Consider the following 22,945-nt stretch of genomic DNA (forward strand, 5'->3'; position numbering starts at 1 on the left):
CAAAGCAGAGAAACTTCTTTCCCAAATCTTTCCAGTATGCATCTCTACAAACAACTGTAAATAGAATCAGTAATGGATTATTTCTTTTATGCTGCTTAATGCAAAAGAAAACAAATCAGAAGTGCACATGTGTTCACCGTTTGAATGGACTTTAGATGCAGATGAGTGAAAGCAAAAAGAAAGTCAGCATATTGGCCTTATTTTGCCTGAGGAGGAGCACTTGGATTCATAACCCACACTATCTTGCAATAGGCAGAGGCCTCCAGGCCCCAGAGCAGCAGGTTGAAACAGGCTACTAGCAGTAAGAATATCAGCCCAAAACAGGCTTCTTGGGTGGGCAGGATGGTAAGGCAGTTGCCGAGTAAAGAAGCAGCAAATAGTTGAGGCTGGGGGAGATAGAGAATCACATACTTCTGTTCAAAAAGATTTCAGTGCAGCTCCAAGAGACAGAAAAACTCTGGGAGAGGCAAAAGGGAACAAAAAAAAAAAAATACAGTTCATTGAGAAATAGAGGTATTAAGAAGAGAAGGTGGGTGGAGAGTTGAAGAAATGTATCCCTTTCCCTCCCTCACATTTTCTTTAAGGGCGTTTTTCTCAAGGCTTTTCCTCTTTTCTCCTCCCCACAGCAATCAGCCAAGCTGGGAAGAAAAGATTGTCTCTGACCTTCCTAGTGTGTCTTGGCACAGAAGACTGATAGTAAACAAGTAAACAGAGTTGACAACTGTGGTAACCACGGAAGCAAAACCTGCTCTGTGACAAGGATGAGGACTATTCCAGAGGTAAGGAAATGGGTCTGTCTTGTAGTCTGCTGAGGTACCTTCATTGCACCCCTCTCTTCCTCTTCTGCTGTCACAGCTACACTGCTTATTGCCTGTGGGAGCCAGAGCAGTTGAGTTTTTGACAGGTTGGATCCAGAACGGGCTTGTCCCAGTTTCAGGATTCATGATGTGAAATAGGATGGGAGGATTTAGGAGTGTTTTGCCCTTCCTGTTAGTCATCCAAATGGCCATCCTGAGGCTGTATTCAGATATGTCTGAAGCACTAACCAATAAGTAACGACAACATCATCATCAACAACAACAATAATAATAATAATTTTCATCTTTCAACAAATGACTTAAGAAATTACTGACACAGAAACATGCAATTTCCCCCCCCCCACAAATAGCTGTGGGTAGACATGGCATAATTTTCTGAATGTGAGAATGGCATGGTAAGCCTAATTGGTCACCATGCAGTATGGTTTCCTTTTCCTGCTTTGATGTTTTATATAAATAACTAGTAAAGTGTTAATTGCATATTTACAGACAAATTGCACTGAACTGAATTGCTTCCTCGGGGTTGCTTAAAGGTACAAAACATTCAAGGACAACAGAAATAAGTAAAAGTATTGTGTGTAACTTTTACATTGTGAGTGTAGCTCATTCGCTGTCTCCTAAAGGGTGAGAGATGAGAGCTTGCACATTGACGAATAAGTATTCTTCTATTTCAGCCAAACTAATTTTCTTTTGCTCATTTCCCTGCCATACTGATAGGTCGTGACACTTATTCTCTACTTGAGGAGTAAAAGCTAAAGTGTTTTACCTACAGGGGCATATAAAAGGAATTTGGAATTTCCTCCTTTACATTTCCTATGCTGTACTTTGCCAGTATGATCATGTTCTCTATTAGCACCTTTTAATAACAAGATTCACTTGTATGTACTTGCTCTCCATTTATTTACTTTATATCCTGCCTAAAGAAGTCAAGAGAATAGGATTTTAAAGGAGAAAAGCAGTTAGGCATTTAACCTTTGTTAGCAGTTTCCCTGAGTCAAGTCTGCTGCCATATGCTTTTGAGAGGCTTCTGTTAATGACTGAATAAAATGTATGTTTGAAAGCTATAAAATGGAGTCTGTTTTCCTACTTCTTTCTGTGTTTTCTGTTACAGTTTTGATACAGGAATTGTATATAGTATATTAAGCAAGATGATTAACAGCAGGCATATTTATTAAATGCTCTGAGGTACTTAATTCTTGTCTGATTTTGCTTCATTTTTTCTTGTAATTTTTGTAAAGATCTGTGTTTTCTGTTTTTGTGTTAAAGAAGATAGATACTGTGTGTGGTGACAAATGCAGTTTAGCTGTGGCATTTGAAATGAGCACACTGTAATTGCGCCAGATTGCAATAGAATAAGGAACCACCAGTCCTAGCCATCCTGTTATCAGCTTTATGGGCTCAAAAAGGCTTTGATATCTTCAGGAGGTATATACAAGGTGATTCCATAGACCAAAAGGAGGTATGGAGGGACGGCTGGCAAGCTGCCTTTCTGATGCATAACACTCATAACACTGTGCAACAGCTTTAGCTAGAAATGACAAGGAAATAAAGGAGGTGAGAAAGTTCCTCAGGGAATAGTCACCTAGATGACTTGGATGACTGCTGGTAATCTGGCACTAGTCCTGTGAGTTATTTTCTAATAGGCTAGGTGGCAGATGGAGTATATGACCAGTGATAACTTTAATATGAATTTTTCTTTCTTAATTTTTTTCTGTTTGTCTTCTTTTTGTCTCTTCAGACCCACGACCAGGAGCTGAGAACGGGTGCAAAGAAAGAACGATGCTTTCAGAGAAAATGCTTACTTCTGTGTGCACTTCTTCTCAGTACACTCCTTGGCTTTACAATGCTTATCACCTACATCGTGATGACTTGTGGTCAAGGTATAATACAGGATATCCTTCCCCCTGCTTCATCACCCACCCCAACTGTAAGACCTCTTTCTCTCCTGCCTGCCTTCATTGGGTATTAGGCTCAGCATCTGTGTTGAGAATCAGATTTTCAGATTCTCAAAGTATCATAACACTGGTTGTAAAAAAGATAACGCTGTTCTTCCTCTCCCTTGGGCCATACGGGACAGGCCACACCTGTCCTCCTCCTCTGCCTGCCATCTAACATGCATGGGCCCAGTTTTGGGAGAGAGCATCATTGCATTGTCTTGCATCACATCATCACGTCATGCTCTGTCATAGCCACCTCTGGGAAACTGGTCTGAATCTGAGATTTGGAGTTCCTCCTCCAGTTTTCCATCTCTGACCAGACCTTAAGTCTGGTCCTAGTTTTCTAGCAGAGCCCAGTACAGTTGTAGTCTAGAAAGAAAAGTGATGGTCTTTTGCTAAGGAAGGGAGCTGTAAGCATGGACCAGAAATATTAATTTGTCTTTCAAATTCATTAAACAGCTCTCTACAAAATGGTCTTTGTAAATGTTTATGCGTTTAGAATGCTCAGTACTGAACGTGCATTCATATTGGTGGATACAGACATCCCCTGCTCCAAAATAAACAGTATTGACTCTTCACCTAGCATTTTTCTTCGACCGCTGCATTGGAGACCATTCACTACAGAGACCAAGAAAAACTTTCAGTTTAGATTTTGTCTGTTTCCACTCTGCCTACCTCTTCCCATGTCAACTGTTGAACCCGTAGTATGGAAAGTCTTACTTTGATTTACAAGTGGCTTATTTCAGTAAATAATTGATCTGATCTGATATTGATACAAAATACTGAACCAAATGAGAACACCTACCCAGTGATTTGCAGCTGTTTAGATAAAGGGAGTTTTAGATCAAAGCAAGATGTACTAGAAAGTCTTTGTTCTGTTCTAACAAGTGTCATTGCTGAGAAGTATTTCCCATGCTTGAACATCTCCCTCCATGTTTTCAATTTACCTCCTTACTTCCTTGGTGCTATGCCCTTCTTCTGCTTCATGTGTTCACACTTACAGTTGCTTCTAATTTATCAGTTGGCCAAATTTGGCTGATTCAGAGAAAATACACTGAGAAGGCAGAATAATCCAGCCTGTGACTGCCTAGATAGTATGAAAGAGAGGACACTACCTCTGAGCTGATTGCCTGTCCTTAACTTTAATAAACTTACTTACAAAGTGTAAATGCAATCTTCTTGTGAAGTGAAAGACAGAACACGCTTTGTTCCACAGTCAGCAAAAACTTACAAGGAATTTGACACTCTGCATGCAAAGGAGTTTGTACCAAACAGAAATCTCCAGGTGGAAATGTCCCACAGATAACTCATTTTTGTTGTTGTTTGGAGCTGTTCTCACTCTCCATTGTTACTGTTTAGTTCTCTCCTGTTTGCTTCCTGCCCAGGATCCTGTGATGTCGAGCTGGGTCTTACACTGTTGGCCAGGATCCTGAATTCTAGGAATGACAGTGTGGACCCCTGTGAGGATTTCTACAAATATGCTTGTGGCAGCTGGGAAGGCGAACATTCAAGCAGAGCCACAGAAGAATCACTAAATGTATTTGATGTGTTGATGGAAGAAAACCAGTTGATCCTGAAAAGACTTTTAGGTAGGGACAGATGAGTGGTGTGTTACCTTCAGCATTTTCCTCAGTCAGAGCTGACAAGACCAGTAATTGAGAGCACAATAATTCCTAACAGGGTCTGAATCCAGTCTTTTCATTCTTCCATCATTACAGGTACAGATTTATTCTTAAGCATGTCATACTACAATAGCTGCATTTTAGTTCCACTTGCCAAGTGTAACAGACGAAAGTCACACTGTGAAATTCTGATGGCAACCCAAACTGTTTTCGTGTTGACTTGCAAAAGTAGACCTTTGTTGCTGTGCTTGTCTGAATGTGCGCTCTGGTTATATGTCCTGACTCCCTGTGGGACTGAAGCCCAGAGACATCACCTTCCTGTTGTGCTCCTGTTTCCACACAAAGAAACTCACATGGTTGGCTTCAGGAGAAGTCATGGCACTTGCTTTGAGTGACTGTGGGAAGTACGGATGTATCTACTATATTGTTCTGAATCAAAGTGCAGTGTAGCATTTTCTTACAACCTTTCTCTGCTCTAATACTGCCCCAACAATTTTTAACCACTTTTGTAGGTTTTGATTATATTTTTTTCCTCTAAGAGAGCCCACAGTTTGGGATAAGAGGCTCAGCTAAGGAGAAAGCAATCCAGTTCTATCAGTCCTGCATGGATACCCAAAGGATAGAATCCCAAGGAACTCAGCCATTGAAGGACCTCCTAAATGAGGTGAGTGTTTATGCTTTTTCTTTTCCCTCCACAAGATAATCTCTGCAGGGGAAAGGAAAGTGTGATGTTAGTGTCATATGGTCCTACATGATGGAATTTTGCTAGCACCTGTCTCTGAAATAAGCTCATGGTTCACAGCAGAACTTCAAACCTTCTAGATTTAAATACTGTTTCAAGATCTGATTTTCTAACATCAAATACCTGAATTTTTCCTCATGTTCTTATATATCACTTTAGGACTGTACAACAACCAAGACTGTAGAGAGGGATCACTTCTAATCTGAGAAGCTCAGTTTCAACAGGATCCTCTTTCCTCTCTCCTTCTCCTGCTTTTTTCCTGTACACATTGTTGTGTTGATAGTTACCATTCCTTTTCCCTGTGTCATTTTGAAGCTTGTTGCTTTGCTTAAGTGAAAGTGACAGGTCACCTTAAAGACAACAGGGTATGTAGAACTCTTCATGAGTTTCCCCTGTTGCTCTCTGCTTTGCTGTCTCTCAGCTGTCATCATGACTGAGCTCATAGGAGTGAAAAGAAAGATTTAGTAAATATAGATCAAGCAAGTGTTTTTCCCACCTGCTGTCTTGCTCTCTCCCTCCCTCTCTAGATTGGTGGATGGAACATCACAGGTGTGGGGAAAGCAAAAGATTTTAATGAAACTCTTCAGACTCTCATGGGCAGATACAGCACCTTTCCCTTTTTCAGAGTCCTTGTGGGACCTAGTCCTTTTGACCTCAAGACCAATATTATTCAGGTAAGTGGACTAAAGAAAGGGAATTATCCAGAAGCACTGGGAATATGGAGTCAATTACACAGCCCATGAGGCCCAGCCTCGCTGAAGTCAAGCCTGTGCTCTCTGAAAAAGTTTTCCTGACTTTCAGTAAGCTGCTTGATTTTATTACATAAAAAGCACTTATTTCTGGAAAAGGAGCAGATGAGGAAGAAGAAATTGTTTACTTTCTCTCATCTCTTTTGCGTGACAGTATAGAATGTACTTCATTGTGTTATGTTTGTGATATGACTAGTACAATAATGGACAATAAGTGCATAGTGTGTTATGAATTTTGCAGTTCACTGTTGTGATTTAAATGTGGTAGGCAGCTAAGCACCACACAGCTGCTTATTCACTCCCCCACTCAGTGGGCTGGGGGAAAAATCAGAAGAGTAGAAATGTGAAAACTCATGGGTCGATGAAAAGACATTTTAATAATTAAAAAAAAGGAAAAAGGAAAGGAAAAAGAAAGAAAAGAGAAAAGGAAAAGGAAAGGAAAAGGAAAAGGAAAAGGAAAAAGAAAAGAGAAAAGAAAAGAAAAGAAGTGATTTAAAAATATTGCTCACTGCCAACCCTGGCCAACCTCCTTCACCCCCATTTTTATTGTTAAACAGGACATCATATGGTATGGAATATACCTTTGCTCTGCTGGGTTCAGCTGTCACAGCTGTGTCCTCTTCCAGCTTCTGGGACCCCCAGCCTATTGACTGGCAGAGCGGTATGAGGAGCAGAAAAGGCTTTGATGCTGTGTAAGCACTGCTCAGCAATAATGAAAACATCCCCTTATTATCAACACTAAGTGCTTTAATCACAAATCCAAAACACAGCCTCATACAAGCTCCTGTGAAGAAATTTAACTCTATCCCAGCCAAAATCAGTGCCCCACGTAGAGATATTTAAAAATCTGGTTTACAGGTGACTCTCAGTCACCGCAGCTTTGTAAATGAGCTGCAGAATATGATAGATCCAAAAAATTGCATAGCAAATATTTTCCAGAAGTGAAAACAATTTATTAAGGTTTCAGGTTTTGTGACACGAAACAAAGCCTGTTGAGCACATGCTCGCGTTCCCAGTGTTTCTGGGAAGAGTGAGATGTATTGTACTAATAATCAATAGTAATAATAATAATAATAGTGAGATGTGTGTACTTCTTTTTGCAGATTGACCATCCTGAGTTTGAGATGCCACCTGAGAGTAAATTCAAAGAGAAAAATTATCTTGAGGTAACATATCAGAGGCTGAAGAAAGGTAAAAATAGCTATTTGGTGTAGGGATCCCCTTGAATTGCCTCCTGGGTCAGAGTGGTCTGTTCCCATGGGTTACGGTCAGTGGCCTCGGAAAACGTCTCCAGAAGGAATTATTCACAAAACTTTCTACTTTTCAAAAAGGACAGTTTGTGAAATGTAACCCATTTCTAGACGTAGGGTTTAAAACTTCTAGTGTAGAAACAGAATAGTATCACTTTTATTTCTATTTGCTAAGAAATATGAACCTGGGCTTCCCTCTAGGTTTCCCCTTGAATGTTCTCATCCAAAGTAAGGTTTTATAACTTCAAATCTGTGTATTGGTGGAGGGATAGCTAACATTTTAAAAGCTATTTTAAAACGTTCTAATCTAAGCTGCAGAAACAAGCTCTTGGCCACTGAGAGTTGTTGCAGCAAAGTGAATTTCATCACAGCTCTGTCATTTGAATGAACTTTATAAGAAAAACTAAGGTGATTTCAGTTTCTCAGTCTGACTTTTCCAGAAGAGTCCTCAGAAAAAATCAGCCTGTCTACCCATCACAACCATTCCTTTAATACCTCATGAGCATAGAAGCAAGAAGCTGGCATTTTCTCTCCATCAAATTACTGGCTCGTCATAGCACTACATCTCTCTCCCTTGACTCCAGAGATGGCAGGTCTACATCTCTAAAATGATTCTGATACTTAATGTTACTTAAAACTGGGACAAAAATAGCCTTTTGGGAATTCAGTGTTCTTCACTGGGAGAGGAGCTCTGCTTGGCAAACTCTTCCATCTGAAGATGGTGGAGAAGAGAGTTTTAGGGCTGGGACTGCAGTGGTTTTGTAAGATTGAAACTTACATGGTTAAGGTGGATGGTTAAAAGGATGAATGAATAGGTTGATTGATTTTCAGACATGTTTCTCCCACTGGTCATACGCTCTGTATTGCAGGTTCTCCGTGTGTACCTCTCATATTTGAAGAAAGTGGGGGGCCTACTTGGAGGGCAACAGGATGGTCCCCCGGATTCTTTTTCCCTTACCTTGTCCTTCATCTCTAACCTCCAGAAGTTTGTCACCCCACTGCAGGAAAGACAGCAGAGGGGGATGCTGTTCTTTCACACTACCATTAGGGAGCTACAGGTATCTATGCCTTAGAACTTCAGCAACACAATAACACATGACATACACCTTCTGAAGATCCAGATCAAAAGAGATAGGAGACACTCTGCTTAGATGCCATTCCCTTGCAACTTACACTTGGAGACTATTGAGCTTTAAATAACCTATTGACTTGCAGTCTTTTATTGACAGTAGTTGGATTTTTCAGGCACACAACTCTCTCTCTTCCCTGGTCCTAATTCAATAATAAAAAAGGCAATTCTCCTTTTCTATTGTAATCAATACATCATAAAACCAGTTTGACTTATTGAAAGTATCTCTTAAGAGTATTAAAAAGACTGCACCAGTTTCTCTGTTATTTCTTGTCATTCAATTTAGATTCATAGTTCAGCATGTAAGCTTTTTTTTACTTCTAGGAAAAGGCACCAGCTATAGACTGGTTGTCATGTCTCCAGGCTGTCTTCCATCCTATGCAGATGAACCTGTCTCAGCCAGTTGCAGTGCATGACATGGATTACATAAGAGGCATGTCACAGCTTATCGAACAATGGCGCAAGGAAAGGTAGGAGTCAATCTCTATGGTTGTAGTTGTCCATGCTTCAAGAAATATTAGCCATAAATTAAAGAGTTCTGTGTTACAGTCTGCTGAGCACAGTAGCTGAAGAATTGCAAGGCTGCTGTGGCTTTGTATCCACAGGTTTAGCCAGTACCAAGGCTTAGAATATATTCTCAATAGACTTGCACATGCAAGCAATACATATGTATACACATATATATATATGTGTGTCACACAGATAAACAGAGATGAAACACAGTGCCTTTACTGGCATACCCTTTTCCCTCCCCTCCCCACCGCCAGCACTCATACAAATATGAATAGCTCAGACAGCCTGATCCTACTTCTCCTCTCCAGCTGATCAGGATTGGTCTATACTAGTGAAATATATGTATACACATGCACACAATGTGGATCATTCCAATAGCTGGTCTTAGATATTCAGGCCAGCTATATGTCCAGAAGCTAGCCCCAGATCCGCTGGTGTCCACAGCTGCTGGCACCTGGATTTATAAGCCCCTGAGTCTTGCAGCCCTACTTTGGTTGCTGATGCTCTGGTCTCTTCCTGTTAGAAACACACATATATATGTGCAGATCTCTCCAGTAGCTGGTCCAAATCACTAGGCAACTTTCAGACCCCTGCACTTTCTAGCATCTAGCTTGAACCAAAGTCCCTCCAGTAAATTTTCAGACTCCTTGTTTCTCCAGTATCCCATCCCAACACAGAGAGTAGGATGTTATTTAAGCATAGCATTTAATATGATAGGACAGATTCTGGTGACCATGTGCAGGGCTCAGTCAGACAGATGTCATGGCAAGCCACAAGTTTTCGCTCAGACATTCCCTCTTACCTCTTCTCCCTTTTCCCATGTGTGTTCCCCCCAGTCCACCATGATCCTTCCATTTCCCCGCCTTTGGCCCTTCCCACAAACATCCCATAGTAAGTCTCACAGAATCCCACAGGCCCCTCAAAATATTCTATAATAAGTTTTACCCAGTCCTAAAAACAGTCTCTCTCCTGCTTCCCATAAAGAATACTATGCCACAGCAGGCAATTACCCTTGAGTCTTCGTGGTGTTCTGGGAGAGTTTCTCTGGTTGACTCATGTCAAGTCATCCTCCTCTGACAGACAAAGGTGTAGCCCATTCAGAGTACTTTGTTGTCATTATTCAGGTTATTAGGGTTCCTCTGCCACAAATTATTTCTCTCACACACTTGCCATACTTCTGTGCTTATAGTGACCAGCCTTCAATCTTCAGTCCTTTTAAATGCTATTTTCCTACAGGGTCCTTCACATTTATATGATTGTTTGTCTGGTTGGGAATCTCTCCCCAGCCCTTGACAGTCGATTCCAAGATGCACGCCTGGAACTATCTAAGATTCTTTATGGAAAAATGGGATCTAGAATGGTGAGTTAGCCTTTAACCATCTTCATTCAGCCTCCAAGAAGCTGAACACCCTATGACATGCCTTGTGGATGTTCTCTCAGTGCCTTGTCTGGATGGGTGCTTCTTAGATTTGGGGAGGAAAGCTACTCTCACTAAGCCATTAAGTGCTTCCTTTTTCTCAAAGAAATGTGGGAGTCGACAAGACACAAAAAACTTTAGAGAGCTAAATGCACTGCGTCATGGGATAGAGAACAATATGTAGATGGTCACCTTTCTTCTATGTATTTGTCTCAGCTAGCATATGAATCTTCGTCTTGCATGAAAATAAGTGGAGTAAATCATAAGGAAATCAACGTTTTACTTGATTAAACTCTTCTGAGACACCTTAAATGGAGCTACATTTGTTATCATTCACTGCTGTCATTTTTTAGATAGCAGCAAGTATGTACATCTATGTATCTTTTTACAGTATTCCTATCTCTCTGTCCTCACTCTCATGTGTCCCTATTTCTTTCTTTGTTCTTACAGATCCCAGCTGAGCGCTGGAGGAAGTGCTTGACTGATACCAGCTCTTTCTTTGAGCCAGTTCTAGGGCAGATGATTGTGCAAGAAATTTTCCCTCAGCAGACAAAGACACTTGTAGGTATTCATCCTATTAATCCCAATCAGCTTCATCTGTCTTTTTTTGACATGCCAGCTTAAGACCACATCAAGGCAGCAAAATCATGTGTAGGTTTTTATGCTTTTTTACATATTCCTGTACTTATGCACTTCCCCTCCTTTTTGGGGAATGGAAGATGTCAGAACCAGATTTTGCTGTCATTGGTAGAATAATCATTGCTAAATGCCAGTTATTATCTTTATATCAACTGCTAGCAAAGTCATATGTGCAGCACCAATGCTTATGACAGCCGTACAAATGCATGCAATGTCAGTGAGCTTCCTGGAATGACAGTACTAACAGCATTCATCACCAATCTGACATATTTAAATAAGACTTTAAATTCCCAAACCATTAATGCATTGTATGGCCATTTGTACAGAAACAAATCCATGCCAAAACATTCTGAGTGGGTCCACAGTAAAAGGAGCACCTGCCTGCAGTGTGGGATTTTTCTTTTTCCTTTGATAACCAGAGTCCCTTTTAATTTGGGGGAAGTTAGTGCAGGCACTAGGTCTTATAAAGAGCTTGCAGTGTATAAACTGACAAGAGTAAATAACTGCAGCAAAAGTTAATGGAAAACTAAGACTATGTGTAGTGAAGCACAAAGCTGAATGAACAAAACATAATTCTGTGAAGGAGACTCTCAGATTGCCATAAATTTGGAAAGGGAGACACTAGCATGAAATCCTTATGGATACTGAATTCTAATTTTACTCAAGAAGTGGGGCAATCAGTCCATTCCTATCCCATAAGGGATTGAATGAAAAAGAATTATGTTTCATTCTTAGTTTCCATGAGAAGCAAGTTGAAAAGGTATGCGCAAGAGAATGATAAGCCCCATGAAGAACCACTGGATGCTGAATAACTTAAGCCTCAATCATTGTAGAAACTGAAATCTCCTCTTTCACCACAAGAAGAGGAATTTTCCCTCAATTATTCTGTGGTTGAATTACTGGAACATAGGAAGATGGTAGCTAAACCTGAAAAATGTTTTTCTGCAGTTCTGGCCATGCCTTCTTTTCTTCATGGCAGGCTGAGCAGATGTTCTCCGAGATCCAAGATGCCCTCTATGACCAACTGGATCAGTTGAAGTGGATGGATGAACAGACTCGCCAAAAGGCTAAAGTCTTGGTGCGTGCAGAAGGCAAAAGTTACTGAGACCTTCCTTTTCCTGAAACCTTTGCAGACATATTCCCTGTTCACACATTCCAACCTGCTTCTACAGGCACACAGTCTTATACACTGTTTGGGGAATGAAGGATGTCAGAACCAGATATTGCTGTCATTGGTAGAATAATCACTGAGAATTTTAAGTGGTTCTATGAGTGCCATCGTGCACATGTGATCAGGCACTGATGCGTAGGCATAGAGAGGCGCAGTGTTTGTTTGTCCATTGGATACTCTGAATTAATTGTATCGAGATAGCAGTTCAATATTAATTTTATTATGAATTAATTGTATTGAGATATTCAGTTCCATACACCCAGAGAGGTGTATGCCAGAAAATACTGTTATAAAGAAAAAGAAGATGAGAACTCCACTAGGCCTCAGGTCATTTAATTAAGAAAGCAAAGTAGCAAGAGAAGATGTCTTGTTGAAACAGAGTAGCTGTCATTTTGAAGGGTTGAATTACAGATCATACTTAGGTTGTTTAGAAATAGAGTTTTAAAACTGCTGCTAAAATGTAAAACCTTGTATTGCTCATGTTTGTTGTTGTTGTTGTTGTTGTTGTTATTAGGTTTCCAAACTACAAGTGGAGATTGGCTATCCAGCTCACATACTCCAGATCGACAAAGTGAACATGGAATACCAGAATGTGAGCTATATAATGTAAACATGCCTGCCTCATTATTGGCAGTTTGCCTGTACCAACTGCTCTCTTGTCTGCTCCTAAAAGAGGCTATGACCTCTGTACCAATGCACATTTTCTACTCTGCGTTCTCTGAGAACATATGGGCCCAGAGAACCTTTATGTATTTCTTCTATACTGTTGCCTATATTTAGAGTGTGGGTGGCCTAATAGAGATTGGTTGTGATCTGCATGTATGTTCTGTTTGGCCTGCATATAACATTCCTGTCATGTCTTAAATTAAAGTCTTTAGAACTGAGAAAGAAAAAAAGACAAGTATTCCATTGGTTTGTCTTTTGATGAACCCTTTTTTGACCCATGGGCCTTTTTCTCATACTGTCCAATTAGTTCCTTGCTCATGCCTTATAACATTCACATTACCCATCTCTTCCCTCAGCTGGTAATAAATGAAGACACTTTTTTCCTCAATGTGGTGGCTTGCTTGAAAGTACAGAGGGAAAATTCCTACTTGAAACTCCTTCAGCATCCTTCACAGAATAAGTAAGTGCCAGATAGTGACCTGAAAAAATACAACAGAATCACACACTTGTGAACTGAGGTTAGGAAGGGACCTGTGGAGACCACCTAGTACAATTGTCCTGCTCAAAGCAGGATCAGCTAGAGTAGGTCACTCAGGATTGTGTCCAGTTGTATGCCTATATCTCTTACTGCAGAAGGAAGAGTAGTGAAGATGAGGAGAGTGTGTGTGTCTGTGTGAAACTGGACAGAGTACTTCCAGATGTGGTTTCACCAGTCCTGAATAGAGGAGCTGCCAGCGACACTTCTCCTAATGCAAGACAAGATGCTGTTGTCCTTCTTTGATGCAAGACTGAATTGCTGCATCCTGCTTAAAACCCCCTTGAGTATGGCAGCTTGTCTTGCATTCAGCCTGAGCTCATGCTACCAAAAAACCCCACTGTTGTGGAGGGAGCCCCATACCCCTGAACTAAAAAGAACATTCTTTGTCAATAAACTGTTGATTAAGGGAGCTGGACAGCTGTCCTGGACTTAGCAGCGAAGCAAACAGCAAAGCACTGTGGTGATGCCAATGCTGGCAGGATCATCTCAAAGGCATGACATGTGGTGCTTCATAAGGCAGGCAGTGTTCACAGGCATGTTTAGGACCTCACACTACCTGAAGAGTTTCTGTGCAGGACTTCACAGGAGGTTATGAATCCTGACTTACTTGGCAGGGAAGTTGTGAGGGTGAATCCCTTAATGTGTATGAAAGCTAAGCTACTACTTGTTCTGACCATCAGTAAGCAAGTAAGGGTTTATTTCAAACACCTTTAACTGTAGAAAATGTGAATTTCATCATTTGGTGCTGCGGTATGAACAGCTGTACTAAGCAGATCATTTCTGCAAGACCAATGGAGGAAAAGAGCGAGTGATGAGAAGAGTTAATATGTTCTCTTATTTCTCTTTTTCTGCTTCTAGCTGGCATGTGTCCCCCTGGACTGTGCGTTCATATTACTCAATAAGGCAACACATGGTGGTCTTTCCTGCTGGAATGTTCCGCAGCCCTTTTTTCCACACAAAGTTTCCCAGGTATGAAGGGGCTGCAGAGGTGGAAGCTGAATGTAGTCCCTTGGCTTTGCGATGTTTCCAGGAAGAATTTTAATGGGTCTGTCTTTAACCACTTTTTCTTACTGCATCCAAGAAACAAAGGGCGGGGGGGAATAGCTTTTTCTAAAGCCAGATGGATACTGCCTTGTGAATTCTGAGAGTGTGATCATTGATACCATTGGAGCAAAATCAGAATCTAGGTAAAACTAAGCTGAGCCAAGTATATTACTCCAGAACAAAGGGGCAGAGATCTCATGTAGGTTAACTGCAAAGAAGACATTTCACCTTTGCCTCTCATTTTCTCAATTCCAAGAATTCCAAAACTCTGACCCATGCAAATCTAATCCAGAGAAAATTTAAGCCTCGCAGAGCAGCTTCTTGTCTGAAGTCTTCAAATGGCCAAACACAGTTCCTTTTCTTATTTTTTTTAGGTAAACCTTTTCTAATAAGCAAATACATTCTTAATTCCAAGTCTTCCCCTTCCACAATGACAATTCTGTAGACCAGATTCTTATAGTTGGGTTCTTTCATCATATGGAGCAGATCTGTTAAGCATTTTTTGATAGTAAAAGCATTTAAAACAGTTGACAGTAAAAATATTTTTTGATGTCCTTTTTTTGCATGTTAATGGATAGATAGATTTCCTAATCCCATTGTACTGAAAGTTAAGTAGGGTAGGCTGTCACTTACAATATTCTTCCTGTCTGAAAAAGTGTCCATAGCTTCTGATTCCTTTTGTATTCCATGTTAGTAAAATACTCACTGTCATTTCAGTTGAGTAGATTGATAAGTCAAACCCGATCAGCTTTTGGTAAGTTGGCACAATAGCTTTTATCTCAGATGATGCTCCAAAAGTTTAAACCTTACTGACAAAAGCCAATTGAAATGACTGTGAGGATAGTTTTTAAAATAAGAAGTCAGCAAAGCAATACAATTGTTATAGAATCATAGAATGGTTTGTGTTGGAAGGGACTTTTAAAGAAATCTGGTCCAACTATCCTGCCATAGGTAGGGACATATTTTGCTAGATTATGTTGCTCAAAGCCCCATCCAATATGACCTTGGTCAGTTCTAATGGTGAGACATCCACAACATTTTTTGGGCAAGAATAGGAAGTTGTCAGCTACAGAGCTTCTGAAAGACCAGTTCTAAGAGAAGATGAGTTGTTCTGTTCTTTTCACTTCCTACTGAGTTCCAAGCGATGTAATAATGATCTACTACAAACATTTCATGCTTCAACAGCATTAATCAGTGCATGCAAAGAAAGAATGAGCCCATCATTTCATATTATGGAAATACATTTTGAGGATACTCTTTCTTGTGTGACTATTTTAAATTCATTCATAGAATCTTAGAAATTCAGATTGGAATGAACTGCTGGAGATCTCTATTACAGAACTCTATTTTCATCAGGGATTATAGTGATAGGACAAGGGGTGATGGGTTCAAACTGAAACAGGGGAAGTTCAGGTTGGATATAAGGAAGAAGTTGTTTGCTATGAGGGTGGTGAGGTGCTGGAATGGGTTGCCCAAGGAAGTTATGAATGCTCCATTCCTGGCAGTGTTCAAGGCCAGGTTGGACGAAGTCTTGGGTGTCATGGTCTATCGTGAGGCGTCCCTCCCAATGACAGAGGGTTGGAACTGGATGATCTTAAGGTCCTTTCCAACCCTAACTATTCCATGATTCTATGATTACAATCTCTTGCTGGTAGCAAGATCACAAAATGCTAGACAAGAGAAACTGTAGTCAAATCTTCATGATTTTAATTTGTCTTGCCAGTTGTATGTATCATTTTTCACTAGAGAACTGTTGCAAGATTGTTTCTCCATCCATCCTTCTTTTGTATTATTACCATTGTCATTACTGTTTGTGCAGCAGTTCAGCCAGTAGTGGTAAATAGGACATAACTCAGTAACAGTAGATGTCATTAGAATTCATAAAGGCAGAATCTCATTCATAGATTCTTCATTATTATGATGACTTATTAGCTATAAATACTTTAATACAAGCCCATAGTAAAAATCTAAGCATTGGGACAATAATTTACACTAGTATTTGCATTTTTACAGAGTGTACCACGGCTGAGAGACAGTAAATAGAAAGTGCTTCTGAGTGCTCTCAGGGTAGAATGCTCCTGTGCAGCCCACAGTTGTGCTCAATGGCCATAAGGAATGCTCACCTGCCCCCTTTTTCTTTCCAAAAGCACTCCTTTCATGTTTCTTTTTCAGTGCTGTGAACTTCGGAGCCATTGGGGTCTTCATGGCACATGAACTTCTTCACACATTTTATGGTTATGGTGGGTACATCCTGTGGTGTCTTTGTTTATTCTTCTAGGTCCCCACTGGTACTTTCTCTCAGGGGACCTTAAATCCTGGCCCCTGTATGAATGTACACCTATAAGGTAGATGAAGCTAAGAAAAACCCACTACAGGCCATGCTGACTACTAAGATGACTCAATGATTAATGTGAAGAATACAGGTGAATGCCAGAAAAACCTTTACTTTTTAGGATGTTTTTTCTCCCACAGTGCTGCCTGGGGGCTGTCCTACATGCAACAGGGGTGCACTACAGAACTCTATAGACTGCTTGGTTGAACAGTATGAAAGCTATGGCTTTAAGGTCAATGGTACTTTTACACTGTTGGAGAATACAGCTGACACTGGAGGGCTTGCCATTGCTTACCAGGTATTGTAGGATACTTACCTCTCTAATCTCACAGTCTCACCACACAACTCAACCAGTGTGTGACAAGATTGTTATGCTGTTTTTATTAAGGCCATGGTCAGCAGCAGGGACTCTCAGAATGAAGAGAGAGAGATGCAAACTTGCTAATTTATTAAATATATACTAGATTTATATATTTCATTGAGAGAAGACATGGGTTTAGGTTACTATCTGAAAGGAGATTTATTATTATTAGTTTTCTCTCTCTACAGGCCTATAAGAATTGGCTGAAAAAGCACAAAGAAGAGAAGGATTTACCTAATATTGGACTTTCACATGACCAGCTTTTCTACCTCAGTTTTGCTCATGTAATGAATTTTAGCCTACCTCTGTGTCTCTCACTCTCTATCGTCCTTCACATTATTACAGTTTGTCTTTCTCAATATTCAATCACTTTTTCCCCCTCCTCCCAGAACTGAGAATAACCAATGTGTCCAAGAGAAAAGAAAACTAAAATTCACATATATGAACCCTAACCTGTTATGGATCTCAAAGCTAACAAAAGACCTGTCTGCAATTATATCTTTTCCAAAGCTCTGAAATCTATCAAAATTAAGTTGTACCAGACAAGTTGTGTCAGTGAAAGCATGCTTCATTGCCAGGTTCTAAGTACTTTTTTACTGTTGTGAGCAATCTTGAACATGGAAAGTGGAATTTTACAGGAAAAGGTGCATGTCTCTCCATGCCTTCCTTCACCCACTTCTCCGTCATGGTGAATAACTAGAGGTCTTATCATTCTGAGTAACTGAGAGTGAAAAAAAGGATTTTGAATGTTAATTAGATGTAAAGAACTAGAAGTACATGCACACATTGTTGAAGATTTCTGTGGAAACCTGGCTTAATGATTTCTGCAAAGTTGTACCTTTGTCATTGTGCAGTTTATTTCCTCATAATAGATGATTGGATTTCTCTACTCAGAAAAGTCACACTCTAATAAGTGGCTGTAATTGTGTAAAGGAAAAGGTTTTGTGCATGTATTTACATTAGGTCAGAACAGTGGGTAGAAAAGCAGTTCTGAAATCACAGGTTACTGGGTCTTGGTGGCAAGTTTTGCATTTCAGAGGCTGTCTGACAGCTATTGCATCATTTGTCAATGAATAAAAACTGAAAACACGAAAGACTTAGATTGCTAGTTTAACACCAGTAAAGTCACATAACCTTCCACCTAGTCTTTCAAGTAGTAAAGGGATGTTGTCTAAGGATAAACAGTCATTGCTTTTGCTTAAGAATCTAAATCTAGACACTGAGACTACATCTACACCAGTATTTTAGATGGAGTTCAAGGCTGCATGAGCTTAAACTCCAAGTTGGTCTAAATTTCCTGTGTTCTGTACTATGCAGCATAGAAAAGGAGCAGATAGCTGGTCAGATAGGGAAATAGGGACAGGGAGGCTTAGGGAAACAGAAGTCAGAAATTGTGGTGGTGGAAGGAAAGACCTGAACACAGTTGGCACTCATGTGTGTTTCCTTGTTTACTCCAGCAGCCTCAGTCAAATGTGCAGGGGCTTGAGGAGTCTAAAGTCTTGTTTATATGAGGACTTTCAGTCAGATTGACTTCCCTGGTTTGCTTCCTTTCAGGCAATGTGTGGACACCAGGATCCTGAGAAATTACAGTCTTCCCTGAACACAGATCCACACAGTCCCCTGCCACTTCGTGTCTGTGGGCCTGTCAGCAACAGCCAGGACTTTGCCAAGCACTTTCACTGTCCCAGTGGATCCCCAATGAACCCAGACAAGAAATGCCACATCTGGTGATCTGCATGGGAAAACAGGAAGAGAGGTGTGACCATAGGGAGAGGAAGGCCTGACCTATAAAAGTATGACTGTCTTCTCAGGGCCCCAAGGGTGATGTAGTGCTATCATTCCCTCTCCTACCTACCTTTTCTTATTTTTCTCAGCAGTTGATTGTAGCAAAATCATTAAACTGAGCTCATAAGAGAAGAGGGTCTTCTCCTGCTCTCAACACTGTCCCAGATGTGACATCTCTAGAGTTTAGCAAGTCCTAAGGTAGCAAGATGACTACCTAGTAGACAACAACTTCTGAGTCATTATAAACAGAAAGACTGTTACATTATTAGTCCCTCTGTTCAGTGCATTTCCTGCCTATTCGTGCAACCTCACAGTCATGTTGAATGGGCAGGGCAATAAGCTGGAGCTCTAAGACTTGTTCACATAAGATTTGCTGTTAGAGAAATCCTATGGGTTACTGTGTGTCATGGTTTAAGACCAGCTGATAACTCAGACACACGTGTGGCAAACAACACATGTAGGTTACCAGGGAGAGAAGAATCCTCTTCTTCTCTTCTACTACCAATAATGGGGAAAGGAACTAGGAAAGACTCAAGGCTCTAGCTTCTAGGCTGAAAGATAAGTCACCTAATAATGAAGGTTGCTGAAGACCTTCCCTGTTCTCTGTTTCATCAGCAAAACTCCTGAGAGACAAAAGAGGGAAGAGGAAAGCATCCTCATTAGTGAGAGTAGGATTGGGAGCTGGGAAGAGTTTGACTTTCCTCTTTCTTTCTTCTCCAACAAGATTCTTTTTTTTTAGTCTATATTTCGAGTTGAGGATGTGGTTGAGGGTGGAGGAACAGTCACAAGGGGTTTTAGAAGTCTCGGAAGACTGAACAATTGGAATTCCAAGAACTTCTCTGGATCCTGAACCTGGTTCTCTCATCCCTATATTTGCAAATGTATAACATCCAAACAGAGGAGTAGAGTTGCTGTAAGGTTTTACTTTCTACTTGAAATTTAGTTTTATGTATTAAATTACTTTAAAGGAAAAGAGAGCAAGAAGTAATATATTTTAGGGTAGCAGGAGACACGCTTAATAGCACATTCTCAAGAGCAAGTTCAGGTTCTGATAATTAGAAAATATTGATCGATGTTCTAGAATTTATCAAAGTTGTTAAATATACAAAACACGGCTACCTTTTGCATGTTCTTCAAAGTGTTCTTGATTATGGGAGAATTTTGATTTTACTTATTATACTGGCTGCCTCGGGATTGTCTGTAGAAGAGGTGCAAGTGAAAATAGCCCTTTTCAATGTAAGCATTGTACAAATTCTTAAAATCCTAATTACTCCGTTTTTCTGTTCCAGTACTGACTAATGCAGGTAAATATTTTCCAAGAAAAGACTTTTCAGAGATTTTGTTCTCATTAATTAACTAAAATGTCAGTAAAGTGTTTGCTTCAGTGAAAAAGGTGGTTTGGATTGCACTGACCAGGCCTGTTTCTTTGTTCTGTACTTGTACTGTTCCCAGCATGACTGAAGTTCATAGCTGAACCTCACAAGTAATAAATAATAGTACCTAGAATTAATTCTATGCATTTGCATCATAACAAATAACAAATTGGGCTTGTGCTTATTTTTACTCTTTAAACAGTGTATGCTCTTCCTCCACTCATTTGATGAATTTTGTCCTAGCAATATGTCCACACTATCTCCTAGATTAATAGCAATTAGCATTGTACCAGACCTTGTGTGTAATATAGAAGTTATTTCAGCATGCTGAGACTACTTGGCTTCTTTGTGTATTATATATAGAAAAAGCAAAAACTGTTGAGAGTCTGCATTTTGAGGAGTCTTCAACTTTTCTTGTATCTACCTTGTGCATGACGTGGACAGGTCCCTGGAATATGCAATTTTTTCTTGTTCTTACTATGTATGATGAATTTATGAATATTTTGTTTTAAAGACAAGGTCACCTTGAAGTTGATGATTTGAATTAATTCTTGTTTATTGGAAACGCTCTCAATAACTATACAGGATCCCAGCCCTTGTTTCAGTGCTGCAAGTTCCCTGGGATATGATTGGTGAAGAGAAGCCATGCTGCCTAATAGCTTATCATAAAACACAGGTAGATGTTCAAACTGTTATCATCAATGACCATAGCAATCATTTCATGCTTTATGTCACACATTTAAAAAAGAGCACAATGCTGCCAGTGCTCAGAGCAAGAGCCAGATCCAGCACCAGATCCTTCACTGCTGAATTCCTCAGTCCCTCTGAATCCTCGTGCTGCACCATGTCAATCACCTCCATTCCTTCCCCTGTTGATGAGGCCACAAATGTTTCTTCCATTTTCTCCCAGTCTTTACCTAGGGGAGGTTAGGGACAACATCAGCTTTCTTCTAGTTTTCTTTCTTCATACTTGGGTATTTTCACCTCTGTTTCCCTTCCTGTTTTCTCTCCCTGCTTTCTAAATTTTCAACTCCATTTTCTCCTTCATACTGAACAACTTTTCATTCATAACCTCCTTTGTTTTGTCATTTTCTTGTTCTGTTCTTCCTCATTCAGTATATATTATTCTATGCTCACTGTCCCCATAGCATCCTCATAATTCTCAAGTGTGGTTTCTTGACGTGTATGGATGTGAGCATGCAAACTTGGTCTAAACTTTTCTCTCTTTACCCTGCAGCAGGGTAGTGAATGGTCATCCAGGAAAGTGAGACCATCATTGCCATTTTACAAGGTGTCCTGGGTTCAGCAGTAGCAGTCACTCTTCTCCTTAGTAGCTGGTGCAGCGCTGTGTTTTTGACTTTCGGCCTGGGAACAGCGCTGATAACACCGATGTTTTTTAGTTACTGCTCAGTAATGTTTACTCTGACCAAGGACTTCCTGAGCCTCATGCTCTGCCGGGGAGGAGGGGAAGCCGGGAGGAAGCAGAGACAGGACACCTGACCCAAACAAGCCAAAGAAGTATCCCATACCACAGCACGTCATGCCCAGGATATAACTGAGAGTTACTCGTAAGTGCTGGAACACTGCTGGGTGGGGGCAAGGTATCGGTTGACAGGTCGTGAGGTGTTGTATTCTCTTCCCTTGTTATTTCCTTTATCATTATTATTATTGGTTGTAGCAGTTGTGATTTGTGCTATACCTTAGTTACTAAACTGTTCTTATCTCAACCCGTGGGAGTTACATTCTTTCAATCCTCCTTCCCATCCCTCCTGGAGAGGGGAGAAGAAAAGGGGGAGTGAGTGAATGAGCTGTGTGGCTGGGTTTAAACCACAACACAAAGGTAAATGAGGTATAGAAGAAGCAAGACACTGGAAGAGCTGGGGACTGGAATCTGGTTTCCTGTGGTTTGACACTTGCAGGATATTTTCTTTTCTCAAGACAATCTTTTCCTGCCCTCTTGTTACAAGTGTATCTTTCTTCCACTGATTTTCTCTTTCCTTATTCCCTCATTCATGCATTTCGTCTATATCCAGTGCCTCACCACCCTCACATTAAAGAACGTCTTCCTTATATCTAACCTGAACTTCCCCTGTTTCACTGTAAACCCATTACCCCTTGTCCTATCACTACAGTCCCTAATGAAGAGCTCCTCTCCAGCATCCCTGTAGGCCCCCTTCAGATACTGGAAGCTGCTCTGAGGTCTTCACGCAGCCTTCTCTTCTCCAGGCTGAACAGCCCCAACTTTCTCAGCCTGTCTCCATATGGGAGGTGCTTCAGCCCCTGGTCATCCTCGTGGCCTCCTCTGGACTTGCTGCAACAGCTCCATGTCCTTCTGTTAAGGACACCAGAAGTGCACACAGTGCTGCAAGTGAGGTCTCACAAGATCAGAGCAGAGGGGCAGGATCACCTCCTTTGGCCTGCTCCTTAGAGGCCATTTGACCCCCACTGCCCCTTGGCACACATCTTCTCAATCCTCTTTTCTTTTTTTTTCCCTGCAAACCCAAGCTTCTGTGTCCACCCCCCATCTCATTTTCTGCCTTTTTTTTGCTGTCCAAGCCTCCTCTTTCTCATTCTCTCACTTCAACTTATCAACAAATCCTCTCACCTGCTGATAGACTGTTTTGCTCTTGCTGTTCATTTGCAGCTATACGAATCCTGGTCTTGCTTTTCAGTGGTATGAAGGCATTAGAGAAGACTGGACAGTAAGTGGCTGGGAATATGCCCATCATATAGATGGTAAATCCCAGGAAAACTGTCAGGGTTAATTTACCCGCCATCCAATTCTCCTGTCCAGCACAAGACACTTTTGCTCCTCACTCCTTTTCAGCCAATGGAGTAGTGATTTCTCTAGCACCGGTC

The 22,945-nt window shown here is 40.7% G+C and overlaps 1 protein-coding gene across 2 annotated transcripts; it reads left to right on the forward strand.

The window, feature by feature from the left end:
- The first annotated feature begins 32 nt into the window (after nt 1-32).
- KEL (Kell metallo-endopeptidase (Kell blood group)) lies at nt 33-20,512 on the forward strand. 2 transcript variants are annotated; one of them, XM_080613800.1, is made up of 18 exons: nt 33-779; nt 2,557-2,698; nt 4,141-4,344; nt 4,917-5,041; nt 5,647-5,793; nt 6,972-7,034; nt 7,988-8,176; nt 8,572-8,717; nt 9,997-10,120; nt 10,628-10,738; nt 11,796-11,894; nt 12,502-12,579; nt 13,010-13,113; nt 14,050-14,160; nt 16,408-16,475; nt 16,708-16,865; nt 17,117-17,212; nt 18,483-20,512. In XM_080613800.1, exons 1-18 carry the CDS (start codon nt 762-764, stop codon nt 18,657-18,659), a joined length of 2,160 nt encoding a protein of 719 aa, XP_080469926.1. In that variant the 5' UTR covers nt 33-761; the 3' UTR covers nt 18,660-20,512. The 2 variants fall into 2 exon arrangements, with proteins under 2 accessions (XP_080469926.1, XP_080469927.1); XM_080613801.1 differs by lacking the exons at nt 33-779; nt 2,557-2,698 and having other exon boundaries at nt 4,256-4,344; nt 4,919-5,041.
- The last annotated feature ends 2,433 nt before the right edge of the window (nt 20,513-22,945 follow it).

This window comes from Psittacula echo, assembly GCF_963264785.1.
Source record: "Psittacula echo genome assembly, chromosome: 3".
NCBI classification, from domain to species: Eukaryota; Metazoa; Chordata; class Aves; order Psittaciformes; family Psittacidae; genus Psittacula; species Psittacula echo.

What these genes read in the sequence shown, in the direction of transcription:
- KEL (XM_080613800.1), top strand. An exon ending in CTACCATTAGGGAGCTACAG is followed by an intron (nt 8,177 to 8,571) that starts GTATCTATGCCT and finishes TTTTACTTCTAG; the next exon opens with GAAAAGGCACCAGCTATAGA. An exon ending in TTCCACACAAAGTTTCCCAG is followed by an intron (nt 14,161 to 16,407) that starts GTATGAAGGGGC and finishes TTTCTTTTTCAG; the next exon opens with TGCTGTGAACTTCGGAGCCA.